This window comes from Amblyomma mixtum, chromosome 2 (assembly GCF_055824585.1).
Source record: "Amblyomma mixtum isolate Tamu chromosome 2, ASM5582458v1, whole genome shotgun sequence".
Lineage (NCBI taxonomy): Eukaryota > Metazoa > Arthropoda > Arachnida > Ixodida > Ixodidae > Amblyomma > Amblyomma mixtum.
Genome location: NC_143013.1, coordinates 90,994,288 through 91,014,779, shown reverse-complemented (window position 1 = coordinate 91,014,779; position 20,492 = coordinate 90,994,288). Strand labels below are relative to the sequence as shown.

At 45.3% G+C, this 20,492-nt stretch overlaps 1 protein-coding gene across 5 annotated transcripts in view; it reads right to left on the bottom strand.

Annotated features, from left to right (window-relative positions):
- The window catches only part of LOC149360118 (uncharacterized), a 79,342-nt gene extending 59,073 nt beyond the window's left edge, over nt 1–20,269 (bottom strand). For 3 of the 5 annotated variants that reach the window (XM_089572185.1, XM_089572188.1, XM_089572187.1), the window contains exons 1-3: nt 19,868–20,269; nt 3,031–3,127; nt 1,868–2,051 (exon numbers count right to left, since the gene is read on the bottom strand). In XM_089572185.1, the coding sequence (XP_089428311.1) occupies nt 1,868–1,977 (110 nt within the window). In that variant the 5' untranslated portion in view covers nt 1,978–2,051; nt 3,031–3,127; nt 19,868–20,269. Of the gene's footprint in view, nt 1–1,867; nt 2,052–3,030; nt 3,128–19,530; nt 19,816–19,867 lie in introns of those variants that run through there. The other 2 variants (XM_089572189.1, XM_089572186.1) reach the window with 2 other exon arrangements.
- Between the last annotated feature and the right edge of the window lie 223 nt (nt 20,270–20,492).

The window sequence follows — 20,492 nt, the reverse complement described above, 5'->3', positions numbered from 1 at the left end:
CCGCGGCGGGGCTTGCACCAAATCCAATCATTTTGGTAGAAATTCTAATTCTTTCTTGAGCAGCGTCACAGATGGATTGCTCACGCACGTGTTTGTCCCCGCACGAAGAATGACTGGTGCTTCGAAAATTTCTCTTTCAAGCTGGTCATTTCTGCGGCCTAAAATAACTGTACCGCTGAAAAGCGGGAAACAGCCGCATTCTATGCAGTGTTGGTGCGTTTGCAGTGTGGTGTGTTTTCTACGTCTTGTCCTTGTCTGCCGCGCCGAAGCATTTCTTGAAGTATGGATCACCAACTGGCCTACAAAACAACCCTTCTCAGCTATATTTCTTCTACTGTAGGCTCTTTTATGTGTTCTCTCCCACTAGACCGGCAATGTGCTTTGTGTAGTGGCGCTCTGTGGTGTCTTTTCTACGTCTTGTCCTTGTCTGCCGCGCCGAAGCATTTCTTGAAGTATGGATCACCAACTGGCCTACAAAACAACCCTTCTCAGCTATATTTCTTCTACTGTAGGCTCTTTTATGTGTTCTCTCCCACTAGACCGGCAATGTGCTTGGTGTAGTGGCGCTCTGTGGTGTCTTTTCTACGTTTTGTCCTCGTCTGCCGCGCCGAAGCATTTCTTGAAGTATGGATCACCAACTGGCCTACAAAACAACCCTTCTCAGCTATATTTCTTCTACTGTAGGCTCTTTTATGTGTTCTCTCCCACTAGACCGGCAATGTGCTTTGTGTAGTGGCGCTCTGTGGTGTCTTTTCTACGTTTTGTCCTCGTCTGCCGCGCCAAAGCATTTCTTGAAGTATGGATCACCAACTGGCCTACAAAACAACCCTTCTCAGCTATATTTCTTCTACTGTAGGCTCTTTTATGTGTTCTCTCCCACTAGACCGGCAATGTGCTTTGTGTAGTGGCACTCTGTGGTGTCTTTTCTACGTTTTGTCCTCGTCTGCCGCGCCGAAGCATTTCTTGAAGTATGGATCACCAACTGGCCTACAAAACAACCCTTCTCAGCTATATTTCTTCTACTGTAGGCTCTTTTATGTGTTCTCTCCCACTAGACCGGCAATGTGCTTTGTGTAGTGGCGCTCTGTGGTGTCTTTTCTACGTTTTGTCCTCGTCTGCCGCGCCGAAGCATTTCTTGAAGTATGGATCACCAACTGGTCTACAAAACAACCCTTCTCAGCTATATTTCTTCTACTGTAGGCTCTTTTATGTGTTCTCTCCCACTAGACCGGCAATGTGCTTTGTGTAGTGGCGCTCTGTGGTGTCTTTTCTACGTCTTGTCCTCGTCTGCCGCGCCTAAGCATTTCTTGAAGTATGGATCACCAACTGGCCTACAAAACAACCCTTCTCAGCTATATTTCTTCTACTGTAGGCTCTTTTATGTGTTCTCTCCCACTAGACCGGCAATGTGCTTTGTGTAGTGGCGCTCTGTGGTGTCTTTTCTACGTCTTGTCCTCGTCTGCCGCGCCGAAGCATTTCTTGAAGTATGGATCACCAACTGGCCTACAAAACAACCCTTCTCAGCTATATTTCTTCTACTGTAGGCTCTTTTATGTGTTCTCTCCCACTAGACTGGCAATGTGCTTTGTGTAGTGGCGCTCTGTGGTGTCTTTTCTACGTTTTGTCCTCGTCTGCCGCGCCGAAGCATTTCTTGAAGAATGGATCACCAAATAGCCTACAAGATAACCCTTCTCAGCTGGTGTAGGATGCGGCGCACGAAAAGCGTTCTGCATTGCGCATCCTCTCGCTAGTGCAAGCATTCCGATTCCCATTTTTCAGTAAACTATCTTGGGTGAGCAAAGCACTTTCGGGCCAAGCCTGCACAGCTAGAGACAAAACAAAACAAAGGCAAACCAGTGCAGCAGACCTGTCAACAACGATGACCGCAGCTGTAGGGCTGGGGTGGTGGTGGTGGTGGGGGTGAGGGTGGTGGTGGTGCTGTTGCTGCTGCCTCGGGGAGGAGCAGCCAGTGTCCATAGCCCCTGGCTGGGCACGCCAGGCACCATGAGGCGCCGCAGCTGCCGACGCCCGTGAGCGACGCGCCTCTCTCACTGCAACACCCAAGAAGGAGCCGTCGTTGCCGCACAAAGAACCGCTGAAAAGGAAACACAAGCAGAAGCACAACGAAGTCCTATGCACTTAGGTGCAATTCATCGACGATAAGACTGTGCACCGGTGTCGTTTATCAAAGATGCTACTACAGTCACACCCCGTTAACACTACCCCCAGTAATACGGAAGACTCGAATTACGGACAATTTTTGGGGGACCAAACTTTTTGAATGCATTTGCAGCTCGTTAATATGGAAACTCGTAGTCCAGACAACGAACAGAACAAAAATATACGGTACCCATTGTGAGACGTATTTTTGTCCCGTTAATATGGACGACGAAGGTTGAGAACAAAGTCCCGAGTGCCTCTGCCAGATGTTCCACTTCTTGTATTTTGAGTCCAGAACACCAGCAAAAGGTAGTGCACATATGCAGATGCCATGGTAATGGCCTTTTTGTGTGTTGCCCCTTGATTTAAAGTGGCAAACTACCCAGGTGACCGTGCCTTGCCATTTATTGCTATGCATGCACAGCTTTGAAAAAGGTCTTTTGTGCACTACGTTGAAAGCCAGATACAGCAGCTGTCAGCCGAGTGACTACAGAGCTTTTGGGATGTAAACAGTCATTGTAGAAGATACTTCAAGCCAAGGGGCACCCTCACACGTCTCATGGACCACTTCAAATGTGCTTTTAATGATAATGGCGACCAGACTATTGCAGCTGAAGCTTCCATGACTGTCAATTTTCACTTCACTGCTCGCTGCTATACACTGAAGCAGTCCGTAATCATAAGCGTTTTATTTTTTTTTCTGAATATTTTTTTCTTCATGATTCGTTATTACGGATGACTTGCTTTATGGACAGTTTTGCTGTTCCCAAAGTGTCCACATTAATAAGGCACAACTGCATAATGTTTCAAAGTTTTTGAGGAATGCCATGAAGTGGAACCCTGCTGAGGCTCAGCAAGCTAACCACTTACCTAAGGATTTCGCACACGATGATGATGCAGGAAACCAAGCACAGATTGCCTTTCTAGGGACTCAAACTTGTTCTGAAGAACCATGCCGCCCGTCCACCTGCGAGAAAAACAAATGGATATAGTCAGCGGTACATCAGTGAAACAAAGGCAGGGCAATTTTTTGGGCACCCAGAACCCTGGTCCACTTTTCGCCCGAGTGTAAGTAAAGCGTCTACAAAGAATGTGACAGGACTGGGACCTACTAGTCAAATGGCTCCTCCTTTCTTTCGAGGTAGGCAAGCAATGCACTCTTGGTGTAAGCTGTCAGCAGGGTGTCAGATTTGATCACTTTTCGCGATGAGTTTTCATTACGTGAAATTCGGTTCAAGTTAAAAGCAATGGTTACACAAAACGTCGAACAGGTTCACATATGAATGTTTAACACACAATAATGAAAGCTTTGGATTCAATATATTTACTGGTGACCACATTCCACCCCAGGGGAGGAAAGCCCAAAGCACAGTACTTCCAGGAGTGCATCCTCATGTGCGGAGTATAGTGTGGCAACAACTCAAAACAGCAGTACATCATCCAGTCTACGACATACGCATAAAATGATTTCTGAGCATAGAAGACTCAGTCTACACCAATCAAGCGGCAGGCATGCCGGGGATGGTCCCCCATCCACCGAAAATTCCACGTAAGAAAAGGAAATCCGACAGGCACGATTGGTGCTGGAAGATTTGATTCAGTACAACTAATATCTATAAGATTATCCTGAATAAACATGCCTACATTCCCTGCAGAGCGTTTTAGTGCGTTACTAGCAAAAAATTTCCAGGAAACTAACATGCAAAAAAAAAACCCGGCAGGGTGTGTGCAGCTGTGAGTAAACAAACCTGGCAGTGAAAGGGTTAATGACCCTATGCTGCTCCGTTACAAAGGCCATCATTGCAACACAAGCCAGGCTGCACAACGCAGGCTGTGTCCCTGTCCAGAGAACGAACTTTTCCCCTATATTTTACAAGTGCAGGTGCAATGTCGCAGCCTCGGGTGCTAAAACCTTCATGCCTTCCTCTTTCTCTTGCTCGGGTACAATGCTCAACTTCCTCTAGCACAGTGGCCAAGACGAACACCTAGAAAGCCCAGGTTGCTTGGATACCTAGCTCTCAAAGCTGCCTCTCAAAGATATGCGCACTTGCAAGTTCAGTTGATTGGTTTTGGTTTTATGGGGTTTAACGTTCCAAAGCAACTCAGGCTATGAGAGACGCCGTAGTGAAGGGCTCCAGAAATTTTGACCACCTGGGGTTCTTTAACGTGCACTGACATCGCACAGCACACGGGCCTCAAGAATTTCGCCTCCGTCGAAATGGGACCGCCACAGCCAGGATCGAACCCGCGTCTCTCAGGTCAGCAGCCGAGCACCATACCCACTGAGCCACCGCGATGGCCGCAAGTTCAGTTGATCCGAGAGGCAGGCTTATATACATTAAAGAACCCCGGGTTGTCAAAATTTCCAGAGCCCTTCACTACGGCGTCCTTCAACCCGAGTTGCTTTAGGACGCTAAACCCCTATAAACCTAACCTAACCTAACCTAACCTAACCTAACCTAACCTAGCGGAATGACACAGATGGTATGGACACTGTCAGCACTTGTGTTTGTCTTTTTTCTGTTGTCCATGCATTTTCAGCGCTACATATTTTTCTCTCTTCTATGATGAACCAACCAGCCCAAATCGCCACCCTTCATCAGTAAGTACACTCTACCCTGTAGGTTTCCCTTCATTGCCAAGAAAAGCTACCACCGAGTAAACAAATATCTGTGACAGAGGCTGTGTGGATAAATATCCTGAATGAAAATCCAGACATCTCGCGCATGTCACGCATCATTGCACATGCCACAAATGACCACCACATTTATTCAGATTCTTGTCCCTGAAGAATTACCGACCACCAATTCATTTCCACTGCTTTAACCCTTTGAAGGTTTTTGCCGTATATGTACGGCGGCGGTTTTCTGTCCCGCAAGGTCTTTGCCGTACGGGTACGGTTTCGATCTTCCGTTTGAAATTTCGCGCCAAAAGAACAATGCGTGCTCACTGGGGGGTGCTGCCACCTCTTAGGACTTACAAGAAGTGTTTGAATTTTGTGCTGCCTTCTTACGGAGATAAGCAGAACTTATGTCTAGCTTTAGCGCGGCGGCACAGACTGCGGCAACACCCCTTTTGTAGTTTTGGTTTCGCCGCGTGATCGCAATGGAGTCGCGCGAAATTTGAGTTTTCTTTTTGTCAGCACTATCTTGCAGGGGCTGCCGAAGTTGATTTCTATCTTTATTGGCGCTGCTCTTAGCTTGCTTATCACCGTTGCTCGCGAGGTATTCTCGCCCTCTGTGGCAACGCGCCTACGCGGTTTCGATTCCGCCGCGGGATCGCAATGGAGTCGCGCGAAACGTGTTTTCTCTTTGTGGCCACTGTTTTGCAGAGGCGGCAAAAGTTGATTTCCATCTTTATTGGTGCTGCTCTTAGCTTGCTTATCACCGTTGCTATTCTATTCTATTGAACATTTTCCAGTTGTGAGTGATGCTGTCACCAAAGTACTGTTCCTAATTTTTTTTTTTTACTATTTATTCTCGATTATATACATTTTGTAGATTCAAGATCCGCAATAAAGTAATTTGACCACCTGGGAAAGTTTTCTTCAAAATAATTCGACCCTCAAAGGGTTAATAAATAAGGAAAAATTGCCTGTAAAAATGTGAGCCTTGACTTTTTATTCAAATCTGCTAATGGCTTCTAAGATTTCTCACAAAAAGTTCCCACTCTGCTAAATGAGTGCAAACAAAATAAGGCCGCGAACTGGGCCTCCACTATGTACTAGTACTCGGCCTCCCAGGTTCCGCATCCAACTGCTAACAAACAGAGAAAGAAGCTAGGAATGATTTTTTTTTTTTCTGCTAGGATTACGTGTTCCCCTACGCAAATTTCTGTGCAAGTGAATGATAATCTGAGGCTCCACAAAAACCAATGTTAAAATTATATTAAATCATATTCCACATTAGATTGCTGAACGACATCCCTGTACACTGACAAAACAAATACAGCTGAACCTCGTGTTAACAAAGTTGAAAGGGCCCAGCGATTACTTCGTTACAGCCATAGCTTCGTTATAACCCATGTTGGCAGAGCTTCCAAGGGGAATCACCATTCCTTCGTTATATCCATTATTTCATTATAATGAGGTTAAACTGTAATTTCCTTAGAAAGCCTTTAAAGTTTTATCTGTTCCCCTAAAATATTGACATTTCACGGGCATGATTTTAGTCATGGATGCTTTTCTGGGTGTTGATAACCAGCATATCCGAACAATTTTAAACAATTACATTCTTAACACTGCCCCATGGTACTGAAATAGACCAGTTAAGTAAACTTCTGAAAAACTACATTTCTCAGTCCTAAAGAGCAGCAAACAAGGGTAGGGAAATGAGGGGTTTGTTATGACATACATATGAAAGAAGCAAATGGTCACCAAAACCAAGGAAAGCATAGGGGACGATTGTATTTTTTAAAATTGTGTTACTGATCGATGGGAAATGAACAGTCCAATTACTTTTTTGGTTTAAAGATAACTGATTAGAAAGTAGAAGAAAAAAAAACCGGAAAGTAGAAGAAAAAAAAACCGCCATACGCATAAAGTATCTTTAAAGTATTAAACACTTGTCATTCCTACTCAAAGACACTTGTGGCAAAACAAGCTTATCTGCATTTGAAAAGCACCTGAAAGACACCATAAAACTTGCGCTAATGACGAAACAAAATCATAAGTCGTCTAATGTCCTCAAGCGACTCATGGGCTTATGGGGGAAAGCTGTGGATGTGGGCTCAGATGATGAAACATTTGGCTCCAAACGTGCACTTATTTGGAGTTTGTAGGCACAAGAATGGGAGCAATGTAACTTTTATAACTCACAATGCTCTCATATGCACACATGTCCTTTAAAACTTGGTTGTTCCTGAATCCTATAGACACATCACTTTATGCCATACTCTTTGTCACAAAACTCAGCCTTCGCACTTAAAATAAATCATGCTGCTGATTGTTCCTTCACAAGTAGTGGAGGTACACCTCTACAGCCTGCCAACACATTACGTGTGCAGCCACAACTTCAACTGCTTGTTACCCGCCGCGGTGGCTCGGTGGTTACGGCGCTCGGCTGCTGACCCAAAGGACGCGGGTTCAATCCCGGCCGAATTTCAATGAAGGCGAAATTCCAGAGGCCCGTGTACTGTGCGATGTCAGTGCATGTTAAGGAACCCCAGGAGGTCGAAATTTCCGGAGCCCTTCACTACGGCGTCCCTCATGCCTGAGTTGCTACGGAATGTTAAACCCCAATAAACCTAAACAATCAACTGCTTGTTGAGCACAGACTAATATGGTGCCCCCCTTCTCCCATCACATGAGGCAGTCATTGGATGCCAACAGCTGTCAGCTATCTCGCTTGGATGAGAAACCTCCCCTACCATCTGTCTCCATAAAGGTAGTCGGACCCTCCCCCCCTTTTTTCTGGAGCTATTGGCACCTTCGAGGTTTTCATGCGTGACCACGGAAGATCATTTGGTTATTATGCTGATTGCTTAAGCAAGTTGTAAGTTGGATAAAATGCAGCTTAATTTATCCCCTGCCACCCCCCTCTCCCCCAAAGTCCCGAACGAGGTGTACGCTAAAACAAATTACTTTCACCTCATGTTCCAAGCTTACATACACAAGAAGTCAGTGTTAAGAAAGCAAGCTACGCTCATTTATTTGGTTATTTGGTTATCTTTTTGCTCTATCTGCCCAGACACATGTTCTTTCAGATGTGCACAGTGAGCTAATCTTTGATAAAGCGAAGGCCCATGGGGCGAAGCGAAACCATGAAGATAATGGAGCTATCAAAGAAAAAAGAACAAGGGGCACTTTCCAGGAATCCCTTGTGTGTACCACTCACTGCTATCTGCACAAAATATAACGCTCACAAGAGGTGACAGTCAAGCTTAGAACCTCAGATGCTCAGCACTGGATGTGTCTAAAAGCAGGTTCCAATGCATCAAACTTTTGTTACCTTACTAACTCCAATCTAAACGGAAGCTTGTGAGAAGAGAATGCTTCAAGGTTCCAGTTTCGATTTTGATGCGGCAAGCACGGTCTACCGTCTCCATGCTGCTCCCTATTTATTTACCTCACTTTGAGCTAACAAACAGCTCACTTGCAGAGCAACTATTTGTATCACAGCCAACAATGAACCAATCAAAAATATGGCCATTAAAAACTGCACATACTAAAACTTTCACGATACATACACACACTGCAAGGCCATTTGTCCAGTATCATTCAAGACCTGCTTTTTTTTTTTTCTTCTCAGATTTAGTACCGGTCTAGTCACTGAAGCCATGAACAAGACCACACCAGTTTCTTCCTCACTGGTTTCTTTCAAAGCCAGATTGTGCCCTGTCTGGAAGATTATGTGTGTAAGGATCGCAAACCAAGTTTTTAGGGCGAACAGGATGATGCCTTGACAATCAATTACGTAAACACATCATCATCATCATCATCAGCCTGACTACGCCCATTGCAGGGCAAAGGCCTCTCCCATGTCTCTCCAATTAACCCTGTCCTTCGCCAGCTGCGGCTACCGTATCCCAGCAAACTTTTTAATCTCATCCGCCCACCCAACTTTCTGCCGCCCCCTGCTACGCTTGCGTTCTCTTGGAATCCACTCCGTTGCCCTTAAGGATCAGCAGTTATATTGCCTTCGTATTACATGCCCTGCCCAAGCCCATTTCTTCCTCTTGATTTTGACTAGGATGTCACCAACCCGCGTTTGTTCTCTCACCCACTAAGCCAGCTTCCAATCTCTTAACGTTACACGTATCATTTTTCTTTCCATAGCTCACTGTGTTGTCCTTAACATAAGCTGAACCCTCTTTGTTAGCCTCTAAACACAAACACGGCAACATGCCAGATAGCACACTCCATTGGGACACATTATCTCATCGCTGAGAACATCCTGACAGAACAAACTTTGAAGGTGCCACCACGTGCAAGCATAAAAGGGGTCCTGAAACACGTCCCGTAGTCTCAGTGAGACTATAAAGTGTACCCTCTTCTTTCAAATATTCAGGCAGCCAGAATGGTAAAGGGCCAGGCATGACACACCACATCGATGCTCTGCCAATCATGCGCAAGCATAGTAGGTTTCACATGTTTGCAAGCTCTCCACCGAAAACAATGGTAAGGGCTTTTTTTGATGATCAGCTCACAATGTTCTTTCACAAAGGAAGTGCCTAAAGCAGGTATTTTCCGTTCAGTGAAGCACCAAATGCCCCAGTGATGCAACAGAAGCCGTAAAGGACAACAAGGAGTTAGAAAGCACCAAAGGATTTTACATGTCAAAAAAAAAAAAAAAAGGAAAAGCAGTTCTAGTATTGGCATGGCTACCCAATCTGCTCCTCTTTTTCATGTTTCTTTATGACATTTGAAGGAGTATGACACCAAATGTTTGCTTGCTTGCGTGTTTTCTTCTTTCAAATGATGCATTAGATATTAGTAAACATAGATCACCCAGTAGTATCCGCGTGTAACTGCTAAATAATTTATAATTGAATTTCTTTTTGATGCTCTTTTTTGGTTTCAGTTTCATCAGCCGAACGATGGCTGTGACGGATAGTTGGTGTTTAGGTCATGTGAGCCACGCAAAAATACGGCTATTCAATTACTGACATGTTGTTTTTTGACATTGCAAATCTTTAAGCAGGCAGGTTGAAGTGTTGTAGTGAATAAAAACTACGTATCAGCGATTATATTTGTTTTGTAAGCGCCTCACACGACCTAAACAGCAACCCCACGCCACAGCCATTGTTCCATTCATGAAACCGAAACACCATGACAGTATAAATTCAATTATATATCATTTAGTCATTGTAGGCGAATACCGCTTGATGAATGTTTAACGCATCACTTAAAAGAAGAAAACACACAACTAAAGTTAAGTGTCTACGGTCCTTTGTAGTTCTGGTCTTCCAGGATTTTTTAGAGTGCCAGCTCTTCTTTGTTCGTTCCCCAGTTTTGCGCTGCCACCCAGTACACATCAAAAGGAAGAAGAGAAGAAGACGTGCCATCGTGCTTCATCGTGACTGATTGTGGTACGAGTTAATGGTTCCTGCCAAATCTGCCTGAGCTGCTCCTCTGTGTGCCTGTGGTCTCTTCCCCGTCAGTAAATCGTCTCTTCAAATAAAATAACGTTTTCAATGCCCCAGCTCTTCTTAACTCAACCCTCAGCTGCTGCAGTGCGGCCTGCAGCACAGATCTTGGCAGTGAGCCCAGATGCTGGGCGCCAGTAGCCGCATGGCGTGTTTATGCATTGATGGGAGCACCAGCAACGTTGGCTCACTCAGCAAACTTGGCAACAAGCCAGGACGCTGCTGCCGCACGGCAGAGTATGCATGATAAGAAAGCCGACCAGTACTGCATGGAAGGGGCATCGCACACAAGGCAACACGTGTTGCAGCACATGCGCTGCTCCACTCCAACATCGGAGGAGAGCCTAGTAGTTCAGGCCAGAACACTACAAAAATTATTTGCTCACACCACTGCTAACACTCAAACATTCCCGGGCTCGGTCACCATCAGTCCTAAATTTTTATTTTCTTTCTATTTTTCTCATCATACATGCATAGAGTTGCCACTTGAGCACATCCTCATCCTTTACATGGCCAAGCATTACGCTGTCACTGTCTTGCCTTTCTACTTTATACTCCACAACACGCTATATCATTTAACAGCGATCACTTTCTACACAGATGAAAGTGGATATACTCCACTTAGTCAGTCAGTAACCTTCCTTAACTCCTTCTCTGATAAAATGTGGACACCATCGGCCAATGAAGGCACAGTCTGTTCTGTCCTTCAAACAAATGTGCAGAGAATAATTCCCAAGGCTCACAGCCATACTACTAAGATAAGCCGGACAGCCAGAACAGCCTGCCACCATTCCCCAACTCATTCCATGTTAAATGTTTTCTGGTAATAAAGCATTGAGCAAAGGCAAATTTGTTTCCTCCGTTACATGCAAGGCAGACTTGTAGAGTGCATTTTTTTTCTTCTTTTTCTATTCCAATACATGTTAAATGCTAATACGCACACACCACTGTCTGCCTTGTTGAAACATAAGGCAAATCTACATGCTACCATACCTAGCTGGCCCTCTCCGTGCAATTCACTACGAGGTGAGAGGAGATCACCTAGAATACATATGCCAGCATTTGCAAGCAGTACAAGTAATGCTGGTTGAAGACTTGAACCTGTGGATCATTGGTTAAAGTTCACGATTTCTTTCTCTGCATATTTTGAAATTTCATCATTCGCTCAAAGTTTTAACATATGATATGGGTAGACACCAGGAAGGACTCTCGGAAAAATCGCCACATATCTCCCGGGTACTTTTCAGTTTCTATGGATGTTAATATGAGGGGGGAGTCATTTGTGAAACATTCCACTTGGTTCTCCTCTGTTCAGGTCCACTGTCATCAGTGCCAACTGCCACAGCCAATCTCACTGGGAAGCCATGACTGATGACAAGAGGGTCAAAAGAAAGGAAAACAAAGCGAAATGTTGCCAAATATGGTGCCTGTATTCTAAGGCTCTCGGCTATCTTTTCACCGCACCATTAGTACTGTCTTCTCGACACTCGTTTTGTAACTGCCTGCTTGCCGAAGCATTAACAACATTAAATTAACTAAGTTGGAAAACGGCAAAAAAAATGGACATAGTGTTTTTGCAGTACATACAATAGCCCTAGCTAGGCCAATTATTCCAATGCACAACTTAGCTATTTGCCGAACTGCAAATGCTCTGCGATAGCTCTGCTGCCTTATGGAAGAAGTATTAGAGAAAAACTGAAGGGAACGGACGACCAAAATGGCCGGCCAATCACCTCAACGTTATCCATCACTTCTGGGCAAGCCTCATGCATGTGCAAATATGTGCCGCCACTTTATGCGCATCGAGATATGTCTTGACAAACCCAGAACATGCGACTACTCTGAAGTCACAGCTTTACCTGCACACATTAAACAAACAAAAAGACATCCATACAATACGAACACATAAAGAAAAGCTCAACACAGTTGCACGCTTGCTACATTGTCACATGCACTTGGTGAGGCTGTCACATTGTAGAAACAAGATCAGTTTCTACAATGTGACAACATTTGCAGAGCAATAATATTTGTCTCAACACGAAGGCATTCACTGCAGCTGGGTCGTGATAACTTCAACAAAAGGTCAATACTGAACGAATTCAAAACACGGCTACTGCCATTTAGCATGCCATGAAATCTGGCTGCGCAGTGCACAAAGCGGTATCCAGGGTTTACGCTGGTTCTGAACTACGAAATTCAAAGATTTGTAACAACTTATTTTTTTTTTTTCAAGGATGAACAAACCCAGCGACTTATCAAGAGAATAGTTTCTACATATCACGAATATAACTTTTATTGCACAAGGCACTTCTACCAACGAAACCACACAAGCTAAGTCGCTTTTCAGTTGCGGCTCTCATGAAAGCTCGGCTTCCTCTGAGAATGTCTTCCGCTTTCCCTTGAACAGTTTTTGTCAAACTGTTGGTCTTTATCACCCATGCCAAGTCATTAGTAGCGTCCGTTTTGTTGCAAAAGCCACTAAGCCATCTAACTCAGAAAAGCTGCTTTCAACATTTTTTTTGATCGTCAAATCAACCTCTTCACCTCGACAATTCTTTTTATACAGTCGCTTCTTCGCAATTTCGGCCACCTGCTTCTTTCAAGCTTCCAAAAAAGCACACTAACGAAGCCTTTCAGGAGCTACGGACAGCCACCGTATGCCGTATGCAGGATGCCACCTGCTCAAGCCACAGCATTACAAACAATCTGCTTTGATATCAAAGAAAGTGTTTTCAAATTTTCCACAGTATACTGCTTATTCAAACTGAATCCCTGTAACATGCTCGATGCCCTTGGCTCAGAATTAACAACAATTAAACTGTCGACAGTCCTCCGTACGAACAACTTATCTTCAGGAGTTCATAATCACTGAGCAGAGGTGGTTTTGCAGGAACCCCTAAAAAGGTGATGCCACCACTCTGAGGCTAGCAAAGCCAAGTTTGCTGTTTTTAATGCATTCTGAAAAATCGCTAGGCAACCTTGTGTGTTTGTTTATGTTACTGCTTGCAGGGTGTCACCGGATCGAGTAGCTAAACTCACTCTAATCAATTTATATAGCGGCTGAAGTAGCTCAGACGGCAGCAGCAGCAACGATGATGAAACCTATGTACCCTAGAAGGCATTTATTAGAGGAATGTTTCCTGAATTGTCTCACAAATGCCAAAGATCACTGGCTACATCAACAACGCAGCACATAAATATGTGCGCGAAAAGGTAGGAATATATATGTGCATGTGCATTCAATCCCAGTGTTGAGTCGCTCAGAGGTGGATTCAGTAACTGGTACAGATTCGGCACCTTGTTTGGATCCAGCAGTGCAATTCTCCACAGCACGTGTATTTCTACGCACACAAAAAAAGAAAAGGTGGTCGGAAGTGTTCTCTCATGGCTGCCTTTTTTCATCATCACCAATTTGATGACTTCCACGAGAAAAAAACTGGCTGTGGTTTAGCTCTGGTTAAACCTGGAGTGATGCCGAGTCCAACTGTAAGCTGTGTTTGGTTCCTTCATCTTCCTAGCTGGACCTGGATTCACAGCTGCTGCGTAATTTCCATTCCTCAAATTCATTTTCTTCATTACAGCTCCTCCTTCTGTTTCCTCTTTCACTCCCAATTCCTCCCTTCCTCTACAAACAGATGATGGGTGTCCATCCAGATATGGGAGACAGTTAATGCGTAATTTCTTTCACTCCCACTTCCTCCCGTCCTGTACCTCTTTCTCTTTCTTCTTTCACTCCCACTTCCTCCCTTCCTGTACGGCGAGCTTCAGGTGTCCACTGAGATGACAGAGAATTACTGCATCATTAATTAGTGAGCTACAGGCCATGACTACGCTTAGGCTTCCCTGTGGTTAAGGGATGCAATGCTACTGATGATTTACTTGGGTAATCTCTGACATCATCAAACCGATGACAGGTGTCCACCAAGATATGTGAGACAGTTACTAGTAATTTCCTTTCCTGAAAATCATTTTCTTCATTACGGCCCCTCTTTCTGTTTCTTCTTTCACTCCCACTTCATCCCTTCCTCTACAAACTGACCTAGATATGCAAGACAATTACTGCCTAATTTCCTTCCCTCAAATACAATTTTCATTTTCTTCATTACGGCCCATCTTTGTCTTTCTTCTTTCACTCCCACTTCCTCCCTTCCTGGTTGGGGTGTACACCCCGACGGTTGCTAGGCAACCACTCAAGGTCAGTGCGCCCACAGTCCAGGGGTGGTATTCTGCCGGTGTCGCCTTTTGCGACATGTCGCATATGGGCGGGGCCTAAAAAAGTGCTTACAGATGCTCGAAGAAACGGAAAAAGCCGCCGGCACTTTCGTCTGCGGTGCATTCATTCACTCCGAGAAGCGACAATTTACCACTGCTGATTCACTAGCAGCAGTAGTTTCGTATCTTTTATAGCAAGAATATTTGCCATCACATGACGTCTAATGTTCAAAAAAACATTTGCAAATTTAATATAAACTCGCTTTACTTCATTTAAGTCTATAAAACACCGCGAAAAAGCTCCAAATCTATTTTTCTTTCGTTCCGGACGGTTGTGCTAGGTTTCGGCTGCGTTTCGGGCAGTTGCAGACGGTAGCAGTGTAGCTGGAGGTGCCATTAGGCTTGCGCGCTCCAGAATCGAGAGCGTATCTAAAAAACTAGGCTGAATTGCAGCTTAAACTTTATCGTCGAAGCAAGGTAAGTCATAGCGAAAAGTAACAACACCAGTAGTTGCCGGTAAACATGCCGACCGGAATCGCAAGGACTGCTGAATTGGCTGAAGCGGGCGGCTCTCGCTTGAAAGGACGTCGCCATGTTTTCACGCCAAGGGCGCAAAAGCCGCAACTGCCGATTGCGTTCGTACGCTAACGGTAGCCCGTCGCCCGCGCGAATCGCTTCAGCGCATTCCGTTGTTCGACTAAGCGTAGTAAATTGGGGCGACGTCACGACGACGTAGCAGGAAGGCGGATCCGTGTTGTCACGCCGCCGTCACCGCGGCTCGAGCCAATCAGCGAAGTGCGACTGCGACATGTCGCAAAAGGCGACACCGGGAGAATACCACCCCAGGTGCGACCACAGCGAAGTGTGACCATGCTGAAGAGGTGAAGCGGCTGGCGCAGCTACAGTATTGTAGCTATCCCTACAAAACTGTGTCAAATGCTACAGTCGTGTAGCTATCCCTACAAAACTGTGTCAAATGCTACATTCGTGTAGCTATCCCTACAAAACTGCGTCAAATGCTACAGTCGTGTAGCTATCCCTACAAAACTGTGTCAAATGCTACAGTCGTGTAGCTATCCCTACAAAACTGTGTCAAATGCTACAGTCGTGTAGCTATCCCTACAAAACTGTGTCAAATGCTAGTCGTGTAGCTATCCCTACAAAACTGTCAAATGCTACAGTCGTGTAGCTATCCCTACAAAACTGTGTCAAATGCTACAGTCGTGTAGCTATCCCTACAAAACTGTGTCAAATGCATGACAAAGACCTGCCCCATATCCCTCAATTAACCCTATCCTGTGCTAGCTGGGGCCACCTTATCCATAGCTGTAAACTTCTTAATCTCATACAGCCACCTGACTCTCGACACCCCTCCGATGCTTGCCTTCTCTTGGAATCTGTTCCATTACCCTGAGGGACCATTGGTTATCTTCGCATTACATGCCCTGTCCTTGCCCATTATCTCTCCTCAAATTCAGCTCAGATATCCTGAACTCTCCTTTTCTTTTTTCAAAAAAAAAAAAAAATGACACAGCCTTCAATACACACGAAATTCAAATTCAAAGGTTTTCAAGGACCCACAGAAATTTCAGGACTCTCAAGGCCCTTGAAAGCAACTTTTCCATAGTCGAGGGTATCAAGGTTTTCAACAATCCGCATGGACCCTGGGTATCCTGCACCTCACAATGCACTGAGGCCTAACCAGGCACAAATTAAATTGCAGCTTGGTACATGGAAGATACCGATCTAGCGTAATCGGTATCCAGATTACTTCCAGCTCAACAGAAAAGCCTTCGCCAATGATCCTCAAGCGACGACTGTGGCTGGTCGTGCACCAGCGAAAATAAACCATCCTTGTCCTAATCTCATCTGTCAACGTGACTTTAGGCTGGCCTCGGTTATGTTTTCCCTCTTTTGGAACCCTTTTTGTTTATTCAAATAAACCATCGGCTATCTATTCACCACAACACACACCCCCTGCACAGGTTCACTATTTTCTTCTAATTTTTGGTAAAAATTTTTTAACCCCACTTTGTTTCTGTTTTGTAATCCTCACTGCTTTCTTTGTCTCTTACAGGGACACTGAGGACAAAGTGAAGTTGGCCTGTGTGAACAGATTACCCCTTTCTAATAACAAAGACACTACTTCTCACTGAAAACAGAACATTTATAAGGAGAAAAAGTTCAAAAAATGAAACACAGGTGTCACCACCACCGGCAGCTTTTTTGCAAAACTACGCTGCATCGACAGTTTTTTGCATGAGGATCCCCACAGCTAGACTACACTGCCACTCACTCCCGAATGGTGGTCATGGAGTCCATCTCAGTCTCAACGTCATGAGCTAAAAATTTTTAGTCCAAGAGGCAGGATAATTTTTAAACCCAATTTTTGCAGCAATAAATGCGTCTTTCTGCTACTGGACAAACATGGACATTGACAGAATAAAACAAAATCTATTTCCATTAGGAACAAAAATTAAATGGTGCTGTTCTCGGTCAGTCTTAAGATTACCATTATCATTTTCCTATTCACAGCACACTGTGCTGTCCAAAATTTAATTTCAAGCCATTTTTCCAGCCTCCAAGTTTAAGCCAAATAGATGACCACTGGTAGGATACAATAGTCAACACACTATTCTTTTGAGAGACATCAGTAAGCTGCTGTTCACAGCTTGAGCGTGCGTGCCAGACGCAGTCCATACCATGAAAGTATTAATCAAATGAAAATGAAATAAACGAACCTCATTCTTTACACCTAGCTCAGTAGCTATCAAATGGACACTCAGTTTCTTGGGAGGTCAATTCAATGCTCCTAGATATTTTTGCTTTTCAACAAAGCTGCTAAGCTATTTTGGAATGGGTGAAAAAAACCCAAAAGAAACAGCATGATCTGGTTCAGACTAAGCATATAAACTAGGCCACATCTGTTAAAGGGCTCTCACATATCCAAAGCAATTGCCCAACAGTCAACACTCACACCAGAAGAACCCAATGCATTGGTGAACTGGCACGAGTAAAGTTATTCATGGACTTTTCTCTAGTGTATATGTTCAAAAGTAGCACCATTTATAGGCACAGATAACTGCGCATCCTATCTTTTGTTGTTATTCCACTGTCCTACCCTGGCCTCCTCACTTGAGTCACTTTCAGTTTTGTTAAAAAGGTTTGCAACATGCTATATCAAAGAGCCACTGCTCCATCCAGTAATGGTAAGCCCAGATGACGGATGTATACCCCATGTAATCTGACATGTTCTTGGAAATAACTGCTTGCTTAACTGACGTCCATGTCTTCTTTTAGTCTACGTCAATTATGCGCGCACTTATTTCAAAGATCATGCATAGTCTAGTCGTTAGGAAGTCTTGCTTCAGCATGTGACATTGTTCTAAGGTCAGGCTGACACTTTCTTCCAAAAGCCAAGCTAAGATGTAGAGCCTGAATCCACCTGAAAATCACAGAACCAAACAAATGTCGAATACCCTGCACCACAAAAACCTACCTCGGTGTTAAAACAGCTTTCAACACAGCTATTTCGAAAGGGGCTAGGCAAGAGTGGATGGTGGATAAGCTAGAAGACAGTGTAAGCAAGCAAAAAAACAAGGAAAGCCACATCTCCATAGAATAAACTGACATTACAAATATGAAATCATATTGCACTGTTCTGTAGCACTGATGTGCCAAGTCTTTAGCTTACGTCGAAACAAACCTAGAAAATTAACTGTTCTCTTAAGGTCCTTCAATACAGCACATGAAGGCGATTAGGAGGACAATGTTGTAGGAGAGACAACACTCACTGGCAATCAGGCCTGCTAGAATACAGTATGCAAGAGTGCAGTGAAATCCTTACCTACCTTGAAACAAAGTGCAGAGCAAAATGAAAACATGAAAAGCAAGAAAGCATGCATGCATTTATTCTAACATGTTGAGCTCGTTCTATGCCCATCAATTTATCTTTGAATGGCAAGAGGATTGGCAGATGCAGTAAGAACAGTAAATGCTGTCCAGAACTTTTCCTTACTCTGAGGGCATTGTAGTCTGACTGTGGGTTCCCATGTGTTTGGGCATCTATCTAGTCCTCAAACCTTGCCTAACTGGTGAGAGAGCTTGCAAAGGTCGAGCTCGAGCTGAATGACACAGGACCCATGGCTGCCAGTAATGCTAACAAACACTGCTATCAGCGGTACAGCCAGATTATGGTGACTCATTGGAACAACCAGCACAATCAAGCAAATATGACCTAGCAAATATCAGAACATTCTCATGATCAGTGATCTGTGTCCTCGCCCGAGGATGCAACACAGTACTTCGTACTGCTGCCTCAAGACCCGATTGGACGGTTAGATGGAAGACATGAACTGTGGCCGACCGTGCGACAAGCTCAACGAACGCACGTTGGCCTCAGACGCGCGTGAGAAATGAAACTCGCCAGTCGTGCATATCGCCATCTTTGCGAGATGGGCGCAGCACTATCAATCCACTTGCCTGAAATGTGCAGAAATACGGCCTTTTGTTGCATTTTTTTTCCCGCTCCAAGCTTCTCACGCAGCTCCGCTCAATGGAATCCAGCGAACGCACGCGAGTGGCAGATTCCGCTGATCGGTTGAGCTCAAAGCATGAAGAAAACAAACGCAGCTGCAATTTAGCTTTCTCTGTGCGAGAACCTGGGCGGCGGCGTGGCTGAAAGCAGTGTTTTAGAGACTCACAAGCGCAATTTACTATCCCGTAATGCGATTAGGAAGTTATGACGGCGGACCGCCGAGTACACGCAGAACAAGCGTCCAGACCGTGACTGCTTGCTGCAAGATTTTTTTTTTTTCTCTTACGAGTCCTTCCGACCTTGCTTTAGAATAGTTCGCTTTCTCCCGTAAAACGGTTGCTTTTTGAGGCTTACACACAGGAGACACAAGTGTAGCCGGTACCGTCTTATTGGCCCGTTGTGGTTCCAGCAACGTGGGGTGCTCACAGAGGCGACATCCAAAGTGCACAAATATAGCTTGCCAGCAGTCATCGTATTTCACTTAGTACCGCGCGGAATGCGGGCGCCGCGTACAACAAGGAAGGCCTGTAACGTACCGTGACTACGGGGAACGCAAGGGACCCTTATTGTGCAGATGGCAGAGAACGTTTCGATGCTGGCTGCGGCGTCCGCAGCGACGATTTGGCCCGAGCGCTAGAAGGGAGCCCAGGGATTAAGCCTAACAACAGCCGCATTGTTTGCGTGCCGCAAAAATACGAGAGGCAACGAGGACGGATCCAGCCTGCCTCGTCATTTTGGCCGACCGTCGGGCGACACAAGCAGCTCGAACCGCGGTCCAAGATGGGTCTCCTCCGTGAACGCGGTCGTGGCGGAGCATGGCTTTCGAGCGTCCACTACTGACAAATCCACTTCCGCGAGAGAAAAACCACTTACGACGGGCCTGCTCCGCTCGACTCCGGGTCCCAGCGACGTTTCGTAGCGTTGAGGCCGATTCCACGCCCGTAGAAAAGCTGCTGCCTCGTCCCGGTGCACGCAAACATCCGCGGACGACTCTTTTTTTTGCGTCCCACTTCCACGATCTCACGGCGGAACAGTCATGATAACCCACTGATGCTAAAATACAACACAAACAGACGCCGGGGTTGTCCAGCAATCAGGTGGTTATGCAAATATCGGGCTAAGCTGGCGACTCGGGTCTTTTCAGCACCTGATGAGGGCTACCCGCAGCTTTGAGGCTCTCCGGCTCTCCGAACACAAGCGCGAAAAGAAGCACAAAACGCCAGAAACGGAGCGAAGCGCGGACCTGCGGAGACGAGAAACGCTCGTATCAAAGGTGTCGCCATCTATGCGCCATTTAAATTTTTGCTTGCGCGCGGAAGCGCGCCCCTCCGGGGTAGTTTTCAAAAGGAGGGAAAAGGAAAACGTGCTCGTGAGCGACGGGCGCGAGAATTTGAGCTTTTTTGGGGAGTGTCTGGCTGTTGTAGTGCCCAACTCGTTACGTGAGGGACGCTTGCTGTGGACAACGCACGTTAGTTTGTTGCTCCCTCGACAAATGCTA